General features: G+C 37.4%; 2 protein-coding genes across 3 annotated transcripts; one reads left to right on the forward strand and one right to left on the reverse strand.

Annotated features, from left to right (window-relative positions):
• Positions 1-1,441: 1,441 nt before the first annotated feature.
• mmab (metabolism of cobalamin associated B) lies at positions 1,442-9,489 on the reverse strand. Its single transcript, XM_002932082.5, has 9 exons — positions 9,210-9,489; positions 7,699-7,760; positions 7,512-7,605; positions 6,765-6,822; positions 5,267-5,339; positions 4,954-5,051; positions 3,783-3,847; positions 3,191-3,250; positions 1,442-2,030 (listed from the first exon to the last, which is right to left on the reverse strand). The coding sequence occupies exons 1-9, from the start codon at positions 9,305-9,307 to the stop codon at positions 1,946-1,948; spliced, it is 693 nt and encodes a 230-aa protein (XP_002932128.3). The 5' UTR covers positions 9,308-9,489; the 3' UTR covers positions 1,442-1,945.
• mvk (mevalonate kinase) lies at positions 9,476-23,101 on the forward strand. 2 transcript variants are annotated; one of them, XM_012969790.3, is made up of 11 exons: positions 9,476-9,652; positions 10,329-10,422; positions 12,436-12,583; positions 13,270-13,387; positions 13,991-14,146; positions 15,272-15,375; positions 16,019-16,064; positions 18,208-18,298; positions 19,900-20,016; positions 20,794-20,947; positions 22,207-23,101. In XM_012969790.3, the coding sequence occupies exons 2-11, from the start codon at positions 10,342-10,344 to the stop codon at positions 22,356-22,358; spliced, it is 1,167 nt and encodes a 388-aa protein (XP_012825244.2). In that variant the 5' UTR covers positions 9,476-9,652; positions 10,329-10,341; the 3' UTR covers positions 22,359-23,101. The 2 variants fall into 2 exon arrangements, with proteins under 2 accessions (XP_012825244.2, XP_031747708.1); XM_031891848.1 differs by lacking the exon at positions 10,329-10,422.
• The last annotated feature ends 1,948 nt before the right edge of the window (positions 23,102-25,049 follow it).

Raw genomic sequence — 25,049 nt, forward strand, 5'->3', positions numbered from 1 at the left:
AATTTCTTTTTGTAAATAATGTACCCCTTACTGTAAATTATAAGGGTATTATAAGTCTCCAAGGAGTTCCAAGACCACACAAAGTGCCTAAGTAGTGATTACAACTGATGACATCACCAAGCAGTGTATATAAGAATAAAGCTTACAGGGTATTCATGGCTCGTGTATTATGTAGTAATCTGGTTTTGGTGCAGTGGCTCAGGGGCACCGCTACTATGAGGTAGTCACCCCCAGATTACCAGGAGCAGCAAAAAGCAGCTCCTTCTAACTTTAAGATCTGAAATTTTGGTCTTTAAATCAGAACTTCTGCTCTTCTTGTACACTAACCTAACTGGGCCCAGGTTGTTGTTTCAGACAATATTTATTTGATTTTGATGTAGGGGGCCATTTACTAACGGTTGAATTTTTTTTTTTCTGATTCAGATTTTTTTAGTGCAAAAAGTTGCGAATTTTTCAAGATTTACTATACAACAAAACTGCTAAATTTGAATCTGCAATTCGCCAGCTAAAACTTGGCGAGATCATGTAGAAGTCAATGGCAGATATCCCTTCCCTGGAAGGCTCCTTCTTTGCTTAGTGACTTTTCTGTGACTTTTTCCCCAAATGTTCTTTTCCAGTTCAGACTTTAGTAAATGTCAGATGTTTGTGGAAATTAGTTTAAATTTAGAATTAAATAACTATAGTGTATATAAAGTTTGGCACCCGCAGTGATTGTAATCAGTTACCTGATACCCTGGCCCGGTGCCCCTATCCGCATAAAACTGCACTGGCTCTACTGTGCATTACTTTCCTTCTCCTTTAAGACTTTTTCTTTGCACCTTCATGAATTGGCCATTGGCATTGCTGTATTTGTAAACAAGGTAACGGTAGGTTGTTGCCCACAGGCAACAAACCGCTCAGAAACGCACCCCAGTAATTTGAGTGGCATTCAGCTGCAATTACAGCACCCCCATGTCACTAAAATGCACCAATTCCCTGTGATTTACACAATCAGTTTCAATTAATGTGGAGCAATTTTGAGTATTTTGCAGAGCTAAAATGAAGCCGTTTAATGCACACTTATTGAACCTATTCAAAGGCAAGTAACTTCCAAATCAAAATTCCAGGAACAGCAGATGTTTACTTCCATAGGGCCACATTCATCTTGAAAGTCTGTGGAAAAACCTTAATCAAAATAGTACCTAATGTAAACTGAGCCTGGCTTACAAGTGTGGTGTTAATCCAAAGATTTTACTGCCCACTGTAAAATACAGATTTAAATGATGGCCCCAGGTTGTAGATTACTCCACAATCTCCTCCTTTTATAATAATGCCTGACCTTTTTTTCTGCTGATGAAGAAATGCCAGAAATTGACTGAACCCCCTGTCAATGAGTTTAATGTCCCCACTGGTACAGGAACTCATTGCCCCAATAATAGAAATTTGATATATATATATATTTTTTTTTTTTTTTAATCATGCAGTGTTTATTGATTAAGGCCCAGTAAAATATACCATGCTGTAATAAATCTGCCCAATTTACCAATATCAAGCATTTACACTTCTACGGTCACCTTGCCAACATCATGTCTTCATTGTTTTAGGTTTCCATTAAAGTGAATTCATCTCCTGTACTAAATCATGCTTTATTTCTTCCTCACAGTCTGACACAAACCTGTACAGGTTAACTTGAAGGTTTCTTTTTGTGTGATGAGTTCACTTAACCAAGATGATAGTAGTATTCCTGCTTTGGCAGCTATCACAGTTTCACAGCAGTGGATGTAGAAGGTATTCAGAGAATGCCTGAAAATACCTAAAGCAGGCCTTGAATGTACTGTAGGAGCCCAAACCATTAGCAACGTCAAACTGTCCATATGGCTGACTCAGCCGGCCTTTCAGCTACCACAAGGAAACTTGAAATACAATGCAATTTGCACATTCGGGATGTTACACATGTATGGAAGCTTCAGGGTGTTCTTGTATAGACTGTCTCTTTCCTGCCTTCTGCTTGTGCGGCATACCTCGCTAATGTGAATAGACAATCGCTCAGCCTAAAAGTGGGATAAATAAGACTTTATATACAGTTTCTTAGACAGTAGTGGCATAAAATGTCTGTTAGGCAAGCAGACATTATTTTGCTTGTATGCCTGTATGTTATCCATCAACCTAGATCAGTGATCCCCAACCAGTGGCTCATGAGCAACATGTTGCTCCCCAACCCCTTGGATGTTGCTCCCAGTGGCCTCAAAACAGGTGCTCATTTTTAAATTTCTGGTAAGGGGGCAAGTTTTGGATGCATAAAAACCAAGTATAATGCCAAACAGAGCCTCCTGTAGGCTGCATGTCCACATAGGGGCTATTAAGTAACCAATTATAGCTCTTATTTGCACCCCCAGGAACATTTTTTCATGCTTGTGTTGCTCCCCAACACTTTTTCCATTTGAATGTGGCTCACGGGTATAAAAGGTTGGGGATCCCTGACCTAGATTATAGTAGTTGTACTTATTAATTACAATACTTGTTAATTTCTATAAAATTGTGCAGTGATATAGTTACACATACATACATCGGACAGGCCAAGAGCTCCACAGACTTGTTGTGGGGACATGTTGAATATGGTTTGGCCCCCACTATTTGTTAAATATAATCTAATATGTGTAAAATGTGGACAGAACTTATGGAAAATAAACAAGTACTAAATGTAATTTGTAATTCAGTGAGTTGACACCACTGGTTAGTTCAAGCTCTACCACCAGACAGGCTAATACAGGTATAGGACCCGTTATTCAGAATGCTCGGGACCAAGGGTATTCCGGATAAGGGGTCTTTCTGTAATTTGGATCTCCATACCTTAAGTCTACTAAAAAATGAATAAAACATTATTTAAAGCCAATAGGATTATTTTGCATCCAATGAGGATTATTTATATCTTAGTTGGGATCAAGTACAAGGTAATGTTCTATTATTACAGAGAAAAAGGAAATCAGTTTTAAAATTCTCAGTTATTTGATTATAATGGAGTCTATGGGAGACAGGCTTTCCGTAATTCGGAGCTTTCTGGATAACGGGTTTCCGGATAAGGGATCCCATACCTGTACTATGACCAATAAGTACTAGGTCTAAGCATCTCTTGTATCAGGGATTAATATTCAGTATATAAAAGCTAGAGAATATTACCAATTTTCTCTTTACTTAGATGTGGCCCTTTTACCTGTTTAAGTATTTTCCAACATTTTGATCTGCCTCTCCAGCCTGAATGACTTTAAATACTCTGCAAAACAGGAAACATAATTAATATGCATATAACAAACTCCGGGATAGGCAACATCTGGCTCCATCTTGCTCCAGAATGCTAAATGTTGCCAAATAAACTTTGCAAATTTTCAGCAAGTTTGGGAAGGAAATATAAACTCCAACAGAGTAATTTGCTCTGTTTTCCTACATCAGTTTTATGAAATTCTATTTGAAGCTGAAGTTCATTTTTTCTAAACTTCCTTTTCTTTTTCCCACTGGCAGGATCTTTCAGCACTGCTGGGTATGCCCTACTCTAGATTTGCTCAGCTTTAACAGTTTTGCCAGCAAATAAGATTAATCTTGTGTTAATGGTTAATGAAAAGATTAGGCACAACCCAGCAGAAGGTTACACTACCCTGCATCTTCCAGCCTGAATTATGGAGTAAAGAGGGAAATTCACAAATGGAACTTGCCATTTAAGTTGGCTAATAGCTGTTATCATACAAAGGTTAATAACCAATGCAGGAAGAGGTCTTCCTGTTCTGCTCACAAATACTGTAGATCCTTACTTCCTTTCTGCTCTGCGACACACTGCTCGGGCAACATGAAGGGCGGCACTGGTTTTACCTCCAGACTGGAAAAAAAAAAAAAAATCAGAATCCAAGCAAATGTATTGCTCTAACCTATATATAGAAAACAAGCTACTACCATTGGTGGTGTTTAAGGGGACCCAGTTCGAATACACAAATGAAGGAATGAGGAATACTGATTATTGTGCACAAATAAATTTACTAAAGTAACCAACATCACATCATGTAAAAACATACTAGGAAGGCCCAGTTGCCTAATATTTAGCTTTTTATTACTAAAGGAAGAATTGATAAGTGAGATTGCTGCGGCACATTTGACAATAGGTACAGTATAAGGTTTCCTATCATACTAAGCAGTCATGATATACCTAGCATGTCAAACCTATGAATATATAACACAACAGACAATGACCATTGAAAGTACATTCATAGATCAATGACCAGCCAGTCCAATAAAAATTTAAGTTAGCTAACCAATAGAACACCATTTGCATATTTCCTGCTTTAGCATTCAAAATTTAGAGGGCAGAGAGTCCTAAACCTTTTTCTCAGGGGCACAGACTTAAAGGAACAGTAACACCAAAAAATTAAAGTGTATAAAAATAATTAATATATTATGTACTATTGCCCTGCACTGGTAAAAGTTGTGTGTTTGCTTCATAAACACTACTGCAGTTTATATAAATACCCTGTTGTGTAGCCATGGGGGCAGCCATTTAAATTGAAAAAAGGAGAAAAGGCACAGGTTACTAAGCAGATAACAGATAAGCAGCAGATTCCCATTGTATTCTACACAGTTATCTGTTATCTTCTTATGTAACCTGTGCCTTTTCTCCTTTTTTCAATTTAAATGGCTGCCCCCATGGCTACACAACAGCTATTTCTATTAACTACAGTAGTCTTTCTGAAGCAAACACACAACTTTTACCAGTGCAGGGCAACAGTACATTATATTTTAATTATTTTAAAACATTTTTATTTTTTAGTGTTACTGTTCCTTTAAGGTTTCAGCTTTCTGACTGGTTTAGAATTAATTATGCATCTAGTTTTTATTTCAGACCCACTATAAAATGGTTGGGAGCCTATTTTCCTGTTCAGAACCACAGACTAATAATTACTGTTACAGGGTAACTTTGCATGATATACGTACAGGCAAAATGAAGTTAGTCAGTGGAGGAAGTTGAGAGGTGTATTTATCGATCCATTGCTCAAGCTCCTGAACAGGTTCTGCACTGAATGATGTTCTTACTGTCAGGAAAGAGAAAATAAAATTCCCTAGACATCTTGTTCTGGACTATGGACATTTCTTCTTGTATTAGTTTGGAACACTTTTATTAAAAGAAAAAACATTTAATGACTGCATACCTCTGCATCTCTACTTAAATAAATAAAACAAAGGTATCATTGAAAAGCTAGTCTGCATTGTAATTGTTATAGATGCTTTCATATAATAAGGTGGTTACCTTTGTGGCTTTCTCTAGCAGAAGACAGTGGAGTTGCAATGTTTGATCCAACATCCTGAAGCATACACTGTATCTGTTGCAAACAATTACAGCTTAATATAATGCCTGCATTAAATAGATCTCTTATGCAGAAAGCTCTGAATTATGGTATTTCCTTTCCTTTTGAAGCAACTATCACTTTTCTCTGTAGCAATAAATCAGTACCTTGTACTAAGCTGCATGAATCAATATTAGTGCTGAAACAATCCTATTGTTTTTTTTTTTTTTTTAATGTATAAATGTTTCTAGTAGATGCTGTTTAGCGATACAAATTATGGAAAAACATTTAGGTCCTTGGGTCCTAAACATTTTGTATAATAGATCCAATACCTGTATTAGTTATTATGATACCTCAACTGGCCAAAACAGTGGGTCTTCACACAGAGTAAGAAACCTAAGCTCAGTACAATCATCAGTAAAATATAGGATAATATTTTATACAGAGCACAGAGGCTGGACAGGTAATATATGATTGTATTTAAAAATCTGAGTAGTCATTTATAAAAGGTATGGCTGTTCTAATTGAAAAAAAAGAAAGCGAGTTTCATGTTTAATTTGCAAAAGATTTTAATGTGTGGGTGACAGGTCTCCATTAATGTGTACCACACTATTTTTGCACAGGCTGGTACCAATCTCTGGTTTGGGGGCTGAATGGCTTTCCAGTACAACAGTATTAGTTTCTTAGCCCCAAATAATAGTTGAATCAATAATAGTTGGGGTAGCTAGACGACGAAAGTCCAAATTTGGGTTTAAAAAGTTCCATAAGTTGTTCCAGTAATTCTGAATGCCCGGCATTGTCAAATCATTGAAAGAAGATTTGTTTGTCAGCATAGCCTCTATAAAAGGTATCAGTGAGTGTAAGGTAGATATTAAAGGAAGTGTAATGCCAAAAAATAAGAGTGTTTTAAAGTAATTAAAATGTAATGTACTGTTGCTCTGCAATAGTACAACTAGTGTGTTCGCCCCAGAAAGACTACTATAGTTTATATAAATAAGCTGCTGTGTAGCCACGGGGGCAGCCATTGAAAGCGGAAAAAGGAGAAAAGGCACAGGTTACATAGCAGATAACAGATAAGCTTTGTTGTATGCAAGGGGATTTTAAACAGCTTATCTGTTATCTATTGTGTATCCTGTGCTTGAATGGCTGCCCATGGCTACACAGTAGCTTGTTTATATAAACTATGGTAGTGTTCCTGAAGCAAACACACTAGTTTTACAAATGCAGGGCAACAGTACAGTATACTGTCATTCCTTTAAAACACTTTCGTTTTTAGATGTACTGTTCCTTTAATCTGTGTAGCGGGGATGGAGGTCTCCTTAATTTGGCTGAGAATACCTAAAGCCGAATAGTAACTGAAAATGCATGGATACCATTGACTACTGCATTCTAGATATCAAAAATGACATTAAACCCACAATTTTAAAAGTCAACATTTCTGTGATTACAGCAGTTAATTACCTTTTCAAGTTCAGGCACAAATATGTGATTGGCATCTAGACTAAATTCTCTTGCAAGCCTGTAAAAGCAGAGAAAATGATCAGAGATAACAGTATAGAATGAACCATTGTACTTTAGGTTCATTCTTTTAAGGTTACAAGTGGAAGCAAAGAAACTGTGTGATTTCATATGCCGATACACATATAGGTAATTAAAACATAACATGGTGTTAGCACTTTCTTATAGTCACTGTAAGAGCTAGGCAAAATTCATATATGTAATTCCCATCTGCGCATTGCTGAGGTGCTCACCTAGCAGGATTTGTAAACACGATTTTTTTTTTTTTACCAGATAACAATAACACAAGTTATCAGGAGGCCCCTATAAACAGGCCAATAAGTTGCTGACTCGGTCTTGAGAAGCCAAGGCGGCAGACTATATCTGTTTTGGAAGTAGACTAGCAGACTATATCTGCCCATGAATGGCCAGCTTTACTGGCAGGCTGGCCACAAGCTCCTTGTCATACCTATTACGTCTCAGATTGTTTTTGTAAACTCATTATAAGAAGCCAATAAGTATGTAGTGTCACTGGGGAAAAGGTTCTTCCCATTAGAATAGTTTTCTCAAAGCCAGTACAGTCAAATACCACTATACCATGTCACTATAAATACTCGCCTATGCTAAGCATAACTGTACTGAAAAATCTGAGGTTATTATAACCTTTATAATAAAGTGTTTTTAAAAGAGCCTGCTATAACATATAGTTACCCAATAGCAGAGTTCAGTTCATCTGTATCTCCCAGTGCTTCAAACAGCAGATCATCTTTGGGCCTCCTTTCTCTGGTGTATGTACTGGAGAAACCTGGAATAGAATTGAAGAGGTTATTACTCTGCCTAATAAAAGTTTCAGAATTGGGGTTTGAAGTCACTACAGCTGTTAATCCACTTCACAAACCTTTGTCTCCTGTTTTTGTATAGATCTTTGGAACCTTTGTGGTCTTGGGTCCATCCTGGATGCTAAAGGAAAACATCTACAGGTTAGAATGTGAAACCTTATGTCACCTGGGTATTAAGAGATGCTCATCTCTTTCGATGCTTTGTATCACTTATGTTGTTTTATGTGAAATGAATGCAATTTTGTCCCAGGTGTTTTTTAATCATCTTTAATATGGCAAGTAATGGAAGTCTGAATTTCCTTAGGGTAATGAAAAAAAACCCACCAAAGAAACACCAAAAGGCTTCACTGGAGCTGTGATTTAAAAAAGTTGGTGATCAGTTCATCACCAATGCTATCAATCAGTTATAAATATAGCCAACATAGTAAGGCTGATATTTTTTTTGGCAGAAAAGGTGGCTCCTCTCTATGCCAAGTGCAAAAAGCTTTGCAACTGCAAATATTTTCTCACAAACAGCTGCTTGCTGAGACTGTTGACTTTAGGCTTATGGGGTGCCTAGCACTTCAAAATTGTTCCCCCCCCCAACGAAGGTGTAGAGAGCATGAACTGTGGATGGGAGCATCAATACAGTGAGGAACATAAGTATTTGAACACCCTGCGATTTTGTAAGTTCTCCCACTTAGAAATCATGGAGGGGTCTGAAATTCACATTGTAGGTGCATTCCCACTGTGAGAGACAGCATTTAAAAAAAAAATTCAGGAAATCACATTCCTCACTGTATATATTTTTTAAAAACGCCCGTAGTGAGTGTTCTGGCCTTTACACTAAGAGGGAGCTCCCAGTGCAAGTGGCCATGTTGGGGCACACGCATGTGCATAATGAGCCAGTGCCCCAAATTGTTCACAATGTACATGCTTGTGATGTAAAATGGGGATCACATTGACTGATCTCATATCACAAGCATGTGCATAACGGTAACGGCCAAGTTTGGGCACTCACTCATTCTATGCATGTGTATGAATCCGCCCAGCACAAAAAAGAGTGCTAAATAGAAACAATTTCTTAAAAAATACTATTGTTTCCCCTATGGGAAGTGTGGCCTGTCAGACCGCGCTCTGTCCCAGACACACTAGGGCTCATTTATAAACAAAGGGCAAATTTGCACCTGGGCTGTAGCCCATAGCAACCAGTGATCAGCTTTCCTTCACCAACTGCCCAGGTGTAAACTTGCCCAGTGTATTATAAATAAACCCTCTGTGTGGGTGGGGGAAGTAATTGTGAAGCGATATTTGACTTTTAAGTCACAAAAGGAGATCAGGATCTTCTACATGTAAATGACTGTAATTTCATGTCAGTGTTTTCCAAGTGGCTAATTGTTTAATATCCTAAATACAAACCTATTAACCCTACATTACAAAGCAGCTCCACATAGGCCTTAACATATATTTTCCAGTCACTGAAGATTTCTGCCACCAGTTTCAATAAGAAATGTCTTCCTATCATGTTAATTGGAGGACTGCCCACTAGGCGGCGTCCTCAGTGGCTCGGAGCGCAACTCTCTGTACTCACCGCTCCTTCGTACACTTTTCACTATACAGTCGCCTCCCCGCTGAATATCCCAGCAAAGCTCTTGGTACCAAAAGCCGGCAACAGGCCACACTCAGCATTTCCTTCTTCGGCTCTCGCCACTCTGAGCCGCAACACGAGATTGGCCAGCCGAGCCATCCTAGGCCACGCCCCACGACGCTAATTGTCTCGCTTACCAGTGGAATGAGGCTTCCTACATCCTGCTGATTGGCTATTGGTTGTAGGCGGAGCTCCGACGGAAATTGGTGGAAAAACTTTCGACTCCCATTCTGTCATTTGATTGGTGGTTACCTATCTATGGTACTGCTTTTTTAACAATGATTAGCCGAGAGTGTTGAATGGGTTCTCTGCTCTAATTGGCTAGAGCTTGTTTGTTATGTTAGGGTGCTTGAATAGAGCTGTCAGTGAGCACCTGGGAGTCGTAGGTGAGTGTTATAGTGCCCTGCGTTTGGCACTGTTGTTAAACACCTGTCATTACGTTGTGTCTTTCTTACTACTGCCAGTGTCAGCAGTGTTCGTCCGCATAAAATAGTGCTGCTAGTCTCGCCTCAGGTCTCTCCAGGCTACAAACGACAGTGCAATGTATATAAATGAATGCTGTGGTTTATGCAGCTGGAAAGCTGTACCTGGTGTCTCATTACACACGTGATTTGTCAGCCATGCTTCTATCCCTGGGTGTAATACAGTCTGCCTATGCCAGAAAATACCCTTTGTTTATACTGTGGGCTTTTCTAATGTTACCTTGTAAATTATAGTTACTGCAAATGTCTCCACACTGGGTCCTACACTGTCCCTTCTGTTAATGTCACTCACACAGTGTATAACAGCCATGTGAAACTCAAGGTACCCTTCTTAGGGGCAACAACTCCTAGTAACTGGTGTTTACTGCTGCTTGTATTGGAGTTTTTTTCCATCAGATGCAGGGCCAAAAGACCCCCTAGCTATATGATATATAGTTAGCTGATCTAATATGTAGCCAACTCTGTGTTGCAGTCTTTACCTCCATCTTACATTTCTCCAGCTCTTTATCTAATTTTGAAGTCTACTTTGATGTTGTTTTATGTCTTAATAGTAAAAATGCAATTTTCCTTTATTATTAAGAGTAACTTACACCATGACTATAGACCGGGAGCTGTTCGTGTCTGCTCCAGGGAAAGTAATACTGCATGGAGAACATGCTGTGGTACACGGCAAGGTACAGCCCTCGTATTTTGTATGCATAAATGGCACTGGTTAAAATATGAAATTACAAAATAAATGATTTGAAATGAATTAAAATGGAGATTTAACAGGTTTCCTATTGCTGCGTATACTATAGTGTTTCTTCAGTGTATATATTATTGACCACTTTTACTACATATATGCTTGCTATAATGGCCTATACAGGCACAAATGTCATTCTTTATTGGTTACCCAGCTGACAGAAGTAAATCTTTTTTTGATTGTTTACATTCATTACAGACAAACCATTTAAATCTGCATAATTAAAAACAGATTCTGATTATAATTTAATCCTTTGCTTGTTTAGAAACACAAAGGACTCAATTTAGTCTATGTGTAAATATAGATTTTTACCACATCACTGTCCGTATATCATTAAATCTGCATTTGTACATTTTGTATGTATTTGTATGTATACTGTGAAACATGGAGGTACATAAACATTTCCTTTTGTGGGCAGTGTATATTAGTCTGTGTAACTGACTAAATATTGCTTTAGCAGAACTGCCTTCACCTAAGTACAAGAAGTGATACCCTTTTTTATTTCAACCATTTATAGGTATAAGTTAGGTATGCTGCTGTGAGTTGGAGCAGTCTCTGTACATGCCTTAACATCTCTTTGATAGAGGTATCCTTATGTAATTAATGGGCATAACATAAAAACATGCACAAAAATAAACTTTAATTATTATAATGCTAATTATTAGATATAAACTTTGTGACTATGTGTATTTAATTTTTTTTTATATATGCAACTTACCAAGACAGGCTTTTCACATCAGTGCACGAAAAAAAAATCAGAAACCAATTATATGCAATATAAAGTGTTGCAAAAAAGTTTCACATGGGCAGAGATGTAAAGCTGGTGTTTAGTTTGTTATACACTTTAGGCAAGGCTAGTTAAGAAGATCATGTGTAAGTTTTGGATATTTGGGAATGTACTGAGGGCCTCAAGGGAAGTGGAAAGGGAGTTGTTAATTTTGGGGCTCTTTATTTTTTATTGGACATCAATACATACAATGTATTATATACTTTTATAGATTACAATATTAGGTACTTGGCAACAATATCATAGGATTTTAATATATGAATATAGATAGGAGACCAGGTTGACATAACTTTGGCTAACTTGGGCCCTGCTGTGCGTTGTACAGTTATACTTTAAAGGACATGTAAACATTTAAATCTGCAAACAGCCTACACACACAGACCCTTATTCAGCATACATTTCATCAAGAATACAGGCTCACACAGGCACAACTGTCTCTGATAAAAGTTCTGCTTTGTTGAGCTGAGCTCAGGAGAGTTGCTTGGGAGAAAAAAATTGAAGCAGACAGCTAGAGCTGAGTTTCGATCGGAACCAGCAATGGGGTTTACATGTCCTTTAAGTAGCCCAGTCCAGCCATTTATCCCATATTTTTTGTTATTTTTAGTGCTCCCTATCTTATGATAGTTTTTGGGGCTCAATTACTACTGGTCTGAGCAACTAATGAATGAAATGTTTGCGCCATGGGGTTGTGGTTAATGTGACATGAGTTTCTGAGACAACTTTTGCCGCCTCCCAAAGATTTTAAAGGAAAAGGTGGGCACCACTGGTAGAGGTAGGTTTCAAACTGACAATGCTACAACATTTTCAGCCAAAAAACAACCTGTGCCAGTGCAATCAGGCAGTTTCAATGAAAGACAGAGGCAGGAAGGCAGCAATGTCAGTTTTGAGTGTGTATGTGCTGTCAGATATATGGTAGCTGTGAAACCAGGTCCCCTGTTGCCCTTAGCATGAAGCATGCACACATTTTTTTCATTGTAGTGTAAAACACTTCTCAAAACACTTTATTTTTTGTGTTACCAGTTCTTTACTTTCAAACCAATTCTTAGGTCTAATTATTCTGGGTCCTAAAAAAATGCTGTGTTAGACAAGTAATATGGAGCAAGATATTACTTTATATGTGGTTCTAAAAAATCTTCTATTTTTGTCTTTTTTTTTCAGATGGCTTTGGCAGTAGGACTAAATCTAAGAACTTTCATTAGAATAAGACCTTGTAAGGATGATACAGTTTTAATAAATTTGCCAAATATTGGGACTAAGCTAAGCTGGGATGTTTCCCAACTCCAGTCTTTACTACCTTCATTTCAAGGTGAGTTGTAATAAATAAGAGTGAAGTAAACTGTGCAACTATAGAGGGTCCAGAGGTTACTGTCTGACTGATGGGATATTTATATATACACAGTATGTACATATGTGAAAATGAAACAGGCTGTGTTTGTAAAGTTTTGGGTACCATATATATATATATATATATATATATATATATATATATATATATATATATATATATATATAGTGCCCAAAGAGGTTAAAAAGGCTGAATGTTTATTTGCAACCAGTTACACCTGTGTTAAAGTTGTTACATGCTTCTTATTTGCAGTCAATTAAATAATACTCCCCATCATATCTGCTTTTGTCATTGTGATTTAAAAACCTTTAACTTAAACTTCTTCTCCATGTAGAGGTTTTGTTATTTCATCCACCCTTTTGTAGTACACAATATTAAATATGTTTTCTAGCCTTTTGTTCTCTTAGATTGCAATAACCAGATACTGTATGTACATCTTGTTGTTTTTAGGTGTGAACCTCTATAAAAAAATTCTTTGATTAGTGAATGTGACACAGTGGATGACTAACAAAACATTTTATAACAGCCTTTTTTCTGCATATTCAGTTCTGGTTTTGTATAAGTCTGAGTAGCTGTCTATTGTGTTTTAGAAGCCGGAAGAATTAACTCATTTAACACTGTGATATTCTGCTTTTCTCTGTCTATAGATGACCCACAGAACATGGAAATTCTGAAAAATTTTGCAGGGCTTACTGATGGGTGCAAAGATACTGAAAGCCTTGCTGTTTTGGCTTTCCTTTATCTGTACCTTTCCATCTTTGGTAGGTGAGTGGACATGTTTAGCACAGTGGTGCAATTGTTACCCGCCTGGGGTCCCAAGTTAAGTTCTAGCCTGGGTGCTGTCTGCATGGTTTTCTTCTAGGTACTCTGTATAACTCCCACATTTCACATACAAATCTACTGACAATAGTATGTGTATGTATGGGGTTAATAAAAGGAACTTCTAAACAGGTGACCAGTAAGCAAGACTGGCTGTTCAGTGAATAAAGACACATTGATTTAAAATGACTGACAAAATCTACAGGTTGTTATTTGCTCTTAATTATATTGAATCATATTGTCCTTTGTGAGGATAGTTGCATATGCTGTTTTATTGTGTATGTTTTTGGCAACCAGGATTATACAGTTATCCAGTTCTTTGGAAATAACCTTGCAGAAAAGCGGTTATGGTCACTTTGACATGCTCATTTTCTGCTTGTGCCAAAAGTATATAATTTTTATAGGTTTGCAAAAGAGACAGTTATCTTGTACAGACACATACATGGTATCTGGTAATAGAACAGCTGATTTATTCTCACATTGGGATTATTATGATAGCTTTCTAATAGCTTCAAAAATATAAATGCTTTCTTATGTTGTCTATTCCAGAGATTTGCCAAGTGTGGATGTTGTTGTTTGGTCCCAGCTGCCCACAGGAGCAGGTCTAGGATCCAGTGCTGCATACTGTGTCTGTCTTGCTGCTGCAATGTTAACATACTGTGGCAGAATTGCCGATCCTATGCGTGAGGAAGCTAAAACTTCAAGGTAGTCTAACCTTAAAACAATATTCTGATATGAAATGGAGACGACTATTAGACATTTTTACTAAGTGTGAACTGCAATGATTAATTGGGATTTAATGCTACAAGAAATCCTTCACATACCTGTTTTTTCAGCAGTGCTTGCTTAGTCCCTGCTGTCCATTGAAGCAAAACATTTCGCTCCTACATCTGCATTGTATGAACTCTCTGATTCAGCCCTACCTGTCTGTGCATTTGCCTGCAGTCCCTCTACAATTTTGATATTTTTGACCAATCACTGCAGCATGCTTCCCAATGTGCTGCCATCTACATTAGATGTGTGCCCACTTGTACAAGCTACTCTTTTGTCCGCTGTAGCACACTCTGCTCCTTATGCAAACTGCAGCCCCTGACATGTAAACAAAGACTTAGCAGACTGAGCTTTGTCTTGCAAACACAATATTACTGCATGACAATGCAAATTTGGGTATGCTTTCCTGCTCATGTAATACCATGTGCTTTTTATCCAAGTGCCCACCTTAACTCTGCCCTTAACTTCTCAGCCTGTCACTTTTAAGCTCTGTTTCTGCCCTGAATCTGTCTTACTTAGCAAAAGATTATTTACCGTTTTTTATTTAAGAGTAATATTGTTAATTCAATCTCAAAAATATTATAGCGTTTATGTTCTTTCCATGCTGCACATTACCAGTAGGGGGCAAAATATTTGCTATGCTGCTTTGAATGTATGGGATAAGGGGGGGTTTCTGTTATTTTAAGCACCCTGCCTTAAATCTATTAAATTTATATTCAAGATTGTTTTGCCATCAATATGGATTTATGCAGCTTAGTTACCATCAAGTACAAGGTACTGTTTTATTATTACAGAGAAAAAGCAAATATATAAAATATTAAGAATTGCTTGTTTAAATAGGGCTATATGGGAAATGATGTATTTTGGGTACTTTTGGAAATCGGTCCCTAATGTATGATTTTAATGATATAGTAACATCTATATTCTCATACATACATTTTTATAGGACGGTTATTTGTTATTTTTAGACTTTTAATTTTTCTTCCTTCTTAGTACAGATATATGGCCAGACCTGCTCTCATCTTAAAAGTGCAGTGACTTTTGTTTTGTTATTGACAGGTGGTCCCAAACAGAACTTGACCTCATTAACCAGTGGGCTTTTCAAGGTGAAAAGGTCATCCATGGAAACCCGTCAGGAGTTGATAATGCTGTAGGAACGTGGGGTAAGTTGCTGACATATGGGAGAGGTTTATTGATCTCCCTACAATGCATTGTTAATGTCTACCACATCCACTGGAATCGATTGTTACAGCAGGGAATATGGTTATTTTATTTTCACTATATCTGATGCTTGCATAATTATACATCCTAGCATTTGCATTGTGCAAACTATAAAGACATTTGTTGCTGACAGAATCCAGACAGAATGTACATATAAGGATGTTAGCTGTCACACAGGCGTTTTTTTAAACTACTTTACACAGGAGAGTGCTGATTGCTGATTATTTATAATTTACATACAATTCAGTAATTATACAATGTGACATTGGTCCAACTGGTGACCCACAGACCTGTAGAGCGCTCCACTCCTCTCTCCATTTTGCTCTCTTTGGAACTGCAGTCAAATTGCATAGTGATGCTATGCAAAACAAGGAAGACCTCTTCCAACCAGCTGTCGAAGGCTAGTGTTTTTGTGGCTTCTTTTTGTGCTGTTCACATAGCGCCACTTAATGATCTCTTTTTGTATTGAAGACCTGAAATCCCCCATATACCTGCCTTTTCAGTAGTTCTTGCTTAGTCTGAATATGTATAACTTGAAGAATAGCATTAACTTGCTCAATAAATATAGCATTTTCTTTTTTCAAGGTGGTGCTTTACAGTACCAGTCTGGGCGCATAACTCCAATTGAGAGGTAAAGGTTATGTATTGTACGTGTGAAAAACAGTTTTGTCCCTTATAACTGATTTATATATATATGTATATATAAGTCCACACGACAGCACCACACTCCGAAAGTTGCTACAATGTAGCTGCCCCTGTGCACGGAATACCAAATCCAACACAACCAGCACCAAGGGTCTTGTGGTTCAAACAAATATTAGTGTATTATAATTGCATGTACAACTGACGTTTATTAAGTGTAGAAACAGAGAACTGACGTTTCAGCCACAATTGCAGCCTTTCTCAAAGTCCTAATGAGGACCGAAACGTTGGTTTTTAAACAATGAGTTTTCAATAAAAAATGTTTTTTGAATTTTAAGGGTGTGCCGGCCATGGATTATTTCATGCTAAATACTCAGATTTTGGCTGTGCACCCCACAGAATACTAAAAGCCTTGGAGTGCAGACACCATCAGGACTGATATATATATATATATATATCTCCACACTTAACATCAAAATAACATCTACGCTGGTTTCTTTTGGGGCAAATATTCTGGATTGACTATATACCTGACAAGTGAGACACTGGGAGAGAACCTCTCCCATCTTGTGAATTATCAAGCAGTTCCACTAGCAGAGATTTTATTTAGAGAAACTCTTTTAAAACTGCCTAATTAACTTTAACATCCAAAATATATTCCTAATTAACATTTAAAGGAGCAGTTCTGTGTAAAAATGAAAATGGGCAAAATAGATAGATGGTGCAAGATAAAAAATGTTTTCAATAGAGTTAGTTAGGCAAAAATGTAATCTAGAAAGGCTGGAGTGTGCAGATGTCTAACATAATAGCCAGAACACTTCTTCCTCCTTTACAGCTCTCCCCAAAGGGAAGGGGGGCATAACTGTTATGGGACATAACTGTTCAGTTAGTTTGCATTTAAATCTGACCTGCGTGCTCACAAACTAATTGTGCAGTTATGTCCCATATGCCCCCCCCTTAAAGTCACTGACTAACTAACAGCCTAGATAGCTTAAAGCAGGAAGTAGATTTCTGGCTATTATGGTAGACTCCTGCATTTATACATTACATTTTTGCCTAACTAACTATATTACAAATATTTTTTATTTTGCACAGTCTGTCTATTTTACCCAGTTTCATTTTTACACTAAACTGTTCCTTTAAGCACACAGTGATACAAGTATGGGGATCCCTTATCTAGTAACCCATTATACAGAAAACTCTGAATTACAAAAAGGCCATCTCCCATAAAGTATATTTGAAGCAAAAAAATCCAATAATTTAAAAATAATCTCCTTTTTCTCTGTAATAATAAAACAGTATGTTGTACTTGATCGTAACTTAGCTGCAAATATCCTTACTAATGTTAGAACAATAGTATTTAATGGTTGAATTAAATTTACCATATTTAAGATATTGTAATCCAAATTATGGAAAGATCTTTTAACCACAGGTCCCATTCTGGATAATAAGACAGTTTTGCAAGCTTGTATTTGAACCTTTTGTACAGCATATTGTGGTTTTCATGAATTTTGTGGACTTGGTATTTGAATGAATTTGATATTTATTATCCCAACACTGATCATTTTCAGTGCAGTTGTGTTCAATTTGCATTGGATTGCTATTACAAGTGTCTTAACACAATAGACGCAATTGTGCCAAGCGCAACCTCCCCTGGCAGACATAGTGATGATAAATTATTGGGAGCCACTTCATTCTGGTTAAAAAAACATGGCCATTTGAGGCTAAAATGCCAGTTTGTACACTGCACTTGTGCTCATAAATAAGCTCATAAATTGTCAAAAAGTCCACTTATGTCTGCCGTAGAGATTTGGCTTATGACACTGTTCATCTTCACTGATGCAGTTTATGGCCTATTTTTGTAAGTGGGAGTTCATCCTTTTTCAAAAAGTATTTCTGTTATGTTGTCCTAAACACCAAGTTTTTAAGAAATGGTTACCCATTGAAATATATTGAGGCTGCCATTTGGAATGTAGCCAAGGCAACTGTATAGACAAGCACCATTTTTCCTATAGCCAAATGTTTTTTGATATAAATATGTCATTAGGTGTTATTTTGTCCACCCCTTTATCTGGTCAGTATTTTTGCATACAGAAATCACTTATCTCTATGCACATGTTTTTTTCCTGTAGGGTACCAATGCTGCACATCTTGCTCACCAACACAAAGGTTCCCCGCAGTACAAAAGTACTTGTGGCAGGAGTGAAAGAAAAGCTTCTAAAGGTTTGAAGTTGGCAACTACACTTTTTTCCCATATTAAAAATGATTTCATATGAGGCAATTGTTAATATAGATACTTGCATTTCCTTATTTTTAAACTGCTGTCAATAAGTGCATGGATAGGATATGTATTAAAGTAGAAAATCTAAACCCTAAAAATAAATGTCTAAAAATGCCATATTTCATATACTGAATTATTGCACCAGCCTATGTATTCAGCATCTCCATAGCAGCAACAATCCAGGCCTTTAAATTTGTCATGGGATTTTGTTGAAAGTGCCTGTGACACTCACATGCTCAGTGTGCTCTGGCCAGCTGTTGAGAGGCTAAATTTAGGGGTCATTGCAAATTATCAAGCAGAAAATGAGGTTGGCCTTTAATATAAGATGATGCTACAGGGCTAAATATTGAATTTTGTTGCGAGCTGCCATGTAGATATTATCTGTATTAATTACTAAGCATATATACAGTATAGCTTAGTAGCTGAGACCAGTAATGCAGAGCATGTGCAGTGAATCAGCAGAAAAGAAGATGGGGGGCTACTGGGGCATCTTTGGAGACACAGATCTTCCCTGCTAAAACTGGTAAAGGACTGTGGTTGCCTTGGGCTGGTACAGAAGCCTAAAACATAGTGTACAACATTTCTGCCCTACTTTAGATAAGCTTTAGTTCTCCTTTACGGTGTAAATGAAACACTGTACTTGGAAGGATATGGTTATCTCAGAATAGGCAAACTGTAACTGTACTTTAAAAAGGAGTTTTCCTTAATTGTGAAAAAGCATACGCTTCTTCATGCAAGCAGAACAAGATACTGTATTTCCTGCTAGTCATTAAAAGTCTCTTTTTTTTTTCCTTCCTGTCAGAATGATATGTCATGCTTTATTACTGGAATATAGATGTATTTATTACAGAGCATGAGGTTCCAAAGATTGATGACAAGATCATTCTTCTACATTCTCTCACAAGTCTTATTGTGTGCACAGATAACCCCTTTTGCATTGATATATAGGAGTGAGAGTTGCCATTATATGCCTCTGCAGAGTGGTACTCCATGTATAATTCAGTGAAACAGCATCCCTTGGGAATCATATAAAGCTTTGTCATCTCAATAAAAATACCTCACCAGAGGCACAGAAATAGGGTGTATTTTTGCCTTTAATCTGCCAGGTGGGAGGCAGAATGTTAGTTTAAGCAGATAGTTGGACATGAAACTTTGGGACAATGGGTGCTGTCCAAATTTTGCCACTTTTTTTTTTTAAACCAATGTGTATTTTTTGTAGGCCTTACCCCTCTTTTTAAGTAATCTTTTAGGAATTATGTTTTTAGATTAATGAAAGTCCACTCTTATTATTTAGTTTGGGGTGTGTTGCACTGAGCATTACATTTTATTTTAAGTGTGCTGGTGACTTGGCAAGCACTGACATTAATTTTCCCGTTCATGCATTAAGTGCCATTCGTTCCAGAGTCCTGTGCCCAGGGGTTATGTACACAGATATGACATTCATTTCCTACTCCAAACAGAAAGCAGGTCTGGCATGTTGAATTAATGACACTATGGGATATAAAAGCCGCAAGGGCTGAAATGAAACCTTCTTGTCTTGCAGTTTCCAGATATCATTGAACCTGTCCTCTCATCCATTCATGCCATTTCCCAAGAGTGCCAGCGAGTTCTGAAAGAGATGACTGCTGGGTTGTCAATGGACCATTACTCTGTTTTAGAGGTAGCACATCTTTGCCTCCCCGTGACCCCCTTTCTGTTCTCTTTTATTTCTATATTTGTTTCTCTGTTGTTCTTGTGATATACTATACATGCTCCCGCACACATTTATCAACATTGGGCAAATTTGCACCTAGGCAATAACACTATGCAACCAGCCAACTGTTTTCTTTCATTGCTCTACCTGCAGCTGGTTGGAAAAACAAACTAATCACTGGTTACATGGTTATAGGTTATTGGCTAGGTGCAATTAGCTAAGGTGCAGATTTATTATGCAGTGTAAAAAATGGCCACAAAATTCGCCACACATAGCCAGACTCTTTTTTTTTTTTACAGTCAGTCTAAACACCATTTTCATTTTTCACAGCATAATAAATAGGCCCCTAAGTATTGGTTAATTAGCCCCACCTTACTATTTACACAACAGGTAAAAAATCCTAGGGGCGCATCACATCCAGAATTTGGATTTGCCAAACTTACAATTGTTTAGGGACGATAACCGTTTGATGATTGCCCTCCAATTTCATTATTTAAATTAGGATACATTATATGTTTGACAACCATAATTAGCTTATTAACAAAAACACTTTGTTAGCATATTTTTAGGAGACTATTTATGTTTTATGGCATGTTTTGTTTTTTAGAATGATCTAATTTATTTGCAAGATATTTTGTGGCTGGTACCATGTTATTTCTTTTTCTGCATTTCATGTTTTGGTTGAAATGGATAGACCTTTATTTTTTTCTTCTTTTAACAAGTATCATTTACTACCTTCTCCAGGAACTGATTGATATCAACCAACATCACTTAAATGTGATAGGTGTCGGGCACCCGTCATTGAACACTATTTGTCGAGTGACTGCAGAACGTGGCCTGCACAGTAAATTAACTGGAGCTGGAGGAGGGGGCTGTGCAGTAACTTTGCTCCGACCTGGTAAGTGTAGCATTCTGTTAATTATTTAATTGCTCACAGAAGCTGTATTATCTAGATATTTTCTCACAAAACACGGCAATAGAAATCTGTTTTTTTTGGAATTTTTTTATTTAAAATGAACAATGAAGATAAAGGTCAATACTGTATATTGCAAAAAATTAAAAATAAAATTTTTAACACTTTTATCAAGAGACAATCTTAATTGTTTAATATATAATCTTAACTTTACAATAACCGATGAAACCTGACATTCAACATCGGACACTGTCCCACTGTGTAAGGTAATTGCTGAGAGTTCTGTTTGCTCAGAACTGAAGCACACAATTAAATAACAAAATACATAACGGCTATTTTCTTGTGTTTAGTTCACACACTGAGCCAGAAATATAAATCATAATAATAATAGAACTTGCTTAACAAACCCGGTAGAGCAAAAAATTTAAAAGTGTTCATTATTGCACCAATATCCGCTCAGTGTAGCTCAAAAAAGGCCAACCCTGTGCCTGTCAATGAAGCTACAGGAAGGAGTGCATAAAAGCAGATCCACTTTCCTCCGCCTGTGTTTTGTACTTAGGTGGAGGCAAGTGGATACTACAAAATCATATCCATTTGGTACATTGCAGCCTATTTATCATACTGTATACAATGATTAACACTGAAAAAATGGTGTAAAAAGCTGTGTAAAATAAATTCCTACTTTATCAAAGTGTGTGTTTTTATTACTATGCCTCCTAAACACCGAATTTAATGCCATTAGTTTACACCCCTTTGTACCTTGTATAATCTGTTAAAATCAATGCATCAAGTGAGTTCTGGCAGAAAAAAAACCTGTAAAAACCCACCGTTGATTAACAACATATTTTCCCGTAGCATTTTCGAGCAGTTGCTTACTTTTATTCCAGATTGTACAGAGGTATACTGTTACTGAAAATCAATACACAACTTGATAAATACACAGTTTATTACATGGTGATATCTGATGACACATATTGCATTTGGACACATTACTAGGCCCCTTCATGTAATTATTTCACCAAACTGTACCATTTTTAAGACAAAACATTTCCAAAATAAAGATAAGAAAAGCAACTGAAAATAAGCCTTTATTCCTGGTGTACTATCTGAGAACACCTAAACTAAAATGGTGAACAACCCTTTTTACAAATTTCATATTTTTTTTCTTGCAAAGAATTTGCTACTGAGTGGAAAGTAGGAAAATGCCATATTCTGACTCAATTAACCTTTTTGTGCCCCATTAGATACGGATCACACTGTGGTGGAAGCCGTCAAACAGGAACTCACAGACTGCGGATTCCAGTGTTGGGAGACAAGTATAGGGGCCCTGGGGGTATCTGTACATTTGCCCTCATCTCTGACTGAGGATGCTAGAGAAGCATTCAGTAATTTATGATCTATAAGATGACTGCTGCAAAAGAATTTACAAAATGCTGCTACTTCAGCCCTTGGATATTCATGAGGCTGTTTTTGCTGACCTCATACATTTTAAAAGGTCATTTATGTTCTTCCCAAAGAAGATGTGCCAGCTGGTTGATAATAATGTCAGTCACTGCTCTGCAGGTAGTGATACATGTTACATGTTTCTATCTTAAATGTAAAGACAAAAACACCAGTGAAAGATTTTTCATTCTGTATCTAAATTGTGACCAGCATTGATATTTGCAGTAACATGCTGGATTTACTTCACACCAGCTGTGTAAAGCAGGATTACTCATTATATGATTATATGGGTTGTTAAAAAGGAAACATGTACAGGCAGCCCTCCAGGTGGTGTTACAATTTCTAGTCCCTGCTATACCAGCCTTTAGCTGTTGGTATTCTGTGAGCTTTAGATCGACTACACCAGAAAGGCCCAGGTTGGCCATCCATGTTTTGGTCCAGCAGCTCCTATATGAAAGAAAATTCTATATTTATTGACACTAACAATGTGTGTTTTACACACATATATACTAAACTGTTTTTTATGGTTACAATTTAATATATACAATCTATTAATCAGTCTATCTGTGTGGGGTTAGGATTCAGAAGGTACCTTAATAACTAGAACAGAGACTTTCTAATACACTAAGGATCTTCATTTTGTGTGCTCCCCGGCTGGTACTACACAATTAAAGGAGAAAGAAGGGTACAAACTAAGTAAGCTTTATCAGAAAGGTATATTTAAATACAGCCATAAGCACTCACAGAAATTCTGCACTGACTTCTCTGTGAAAAGATTTCTTGTGTCTGTAATTCATGTGCCAGAGACACGCAGCTCTCTGCTGTCTCCCCCCTCCCTCAAGAATGCTAAGAACTCACCCCCCCCACTTAGGAATGTGGATCTAAGCCAATCAGCAGAAAGCTGACTCATAGTCTTACTAACTGAGCATGTTCACTTGGTCTGGGTGTCTGCAGGAGCAAGGCATTATGGGAACTTTCTTTACACAGCTCAGCGTTTTTTCTTCCTGTTTGGCTTCTGATCATCCGAACAGGTGAAATATGGGGAGACTTAAGGCTGATGTCAGACGAGGCGTAGGGCGGATATTTTCGGCAAGTGGAAAAACGCTTGCTGAAAATTCCACCCTACGTCTCCTAGATGTGCCTGCACCCGAATGAATGACGCTGCACGCTCGGGTGCAGGTACATGTGCAGGTACATGTAGCAGAAATACACATAAAAACGCAAGAGTTTTAAAGTCTTGTGTTTTTATGCGTATTTTGGCTACATGTGCCTGCACCCGAGCGTATTCCATTCATTTGGGTGCAGGCACATGTAGGAGATGTAGGGCGGTATTTTCAGCAAACACTTTTCCGCCCTACGCCTCGTCTGCCATTAACCTAAGGGCACTATTGAGACAACTGAAGGTATGCCTGCAGCTTGAGATTAACTCTTTATTAGCCTTTAAGATATACTATTACTTTTTATGTTGTGTAAGTTTTACATAAGTACAAGTTATTTTTAACAAATCAAGAAAAAAAGTAGAAATATTATAGTGCAGGGTTAGGCGTGGTGAATTGTGCAAATAGATCTGTGGCTCCCTTCACTAATACAGCAATGTATTAGTAATGGACAAGGGGGGGCACATAGTTGCCCCCTACCTTGTACCTCATTCAAAGCCAGAAGCGGCAGGAGACACAGCCCGCAGGCGCTAAGGACATAGCTGAACTATACCTCCTGATGCTGCTGTCTGCACTAAGTTCCGGATTTTTGATCTGGTTTGCACACCATCAGCCCTGGATTTGTAAATGAACCTTTGTGCCTGTCAGTTTGGAATATTGGCAGATGTAAAAGGACAAAGGTTGACTAATGTTATTTTCTGCAAAATAATTTTATGGATGAAAACAAATGATCTTGGTTCCCATGTATTCATAATCACAGTCTGGAAGGTGTAGGAAAACTTAAAGCAAGGCATATGGGTTTCAGTTGTGCTGGCAGCATAAATAAGTACAACATATCTGATGTAGTTAACATGACAAAAATCCTAAATTTGTAATTTTAATTTGTTATGATTACCATAGAGTTTCATTGAACTGTATTTGCTGTCTCTGCTCCCATCCAATTTCATTGTTAGAAGTCCAAATGCAAAATGTAACAGGTTATGGGGCAGCTTCAGCTAATGTCATAACTAGAGCTATATACATGAAACTTGTAGCTCTGTTGTTATTCGATTCCTTTCCCATTACTTAATGGCTGTATAATAGAAAAGGATGGGCTTCCCTGCAATGTGCTCTCAGTACTTTCCCAAGCCACTATAGACATCTCAGTATAAGTACTGAAACAAGAAGACAGACTTCATGGCTATATTTATGGCCTACTTGTAGTTCAACTTTTTTTTTTAAAATAAAACAAAACCCCTGTGTTGCATATCTTAGGAATAAAAAAAAAAGGCACCAAAGCCCTACAAATTCTATTTTTTTTTTTAGTTATGGGGATTTAGTACTGTTTGATTCAGCTAATGCTGTTATTTGCACCAATGCAGTTTTTTTGCCTATGCACAGATGGCGGATTTTCTTTTGCTATGGCCGTCAGCACTTGTTAATTTCTGCTCTGATGAATTGATTCTAAAGAGTCAGTGACATTATGTGAGATAAGATAGACAGCAGCA

This window comes from Xenopus tropicalis, chromosome 1, assembly GCF_000004195.4.
Source record: "Xenopus tropicalis strain Nigerian chromosome 1, UCB_Xtro_10.0, whole genome shotgun sequence".
Lineage (NCBI taxonomy): Eukaryota > Metazoa > Chordata > Amphibia > Anura > Pipidae > Xenopus > Xenopus tropicalis.

Bases quoted from the DNA above. Each gene is read 5' to 3' on its own strand.
- mmab (XM_002932082.5), bottom strand. From the start codon at position 9,307: ATGCTGAGTGTGGCCTGTTGCCGGCTTTTGGTACCAAGAGCTTTGCTG. The intron at 6,823-7,511 runs GTAACTATATGT...CTGCTTTTACAG, and splicing joins GAACTGAACTCTGCTATTGG to GCTTGCAAGAGAATTTAGTC. The intron at 5,052-5,266 runs GTAACCACCTTA...CTTTCCTGACAG, and splicing joins TGCTAGAGAAAGCCACAAAG to TAAGAACATCATTCAGTGCA.
- mvk (XM_012969790.3), top strand. From the start codon at position 10,342: ATGACTATAGACCGGGAGCTGTTCGTGTCTGCTCCAGGGAAAGTAATA. The intron at 12,584-13,269 runs GTGAGTTGTAAT...CTCTGTCTATAG, and splicing joins TTTACTACCTTCATTTCAAG to ATGACCCACAGAACATGGAA. The intron at 18,299-19,899 runs GTTTGAAGTTGG...CTTGTCTTGCAG, and splicing joins TGAAAGAAAAGCTTCTAAAG to TTTCCAGATATCATTGAACC.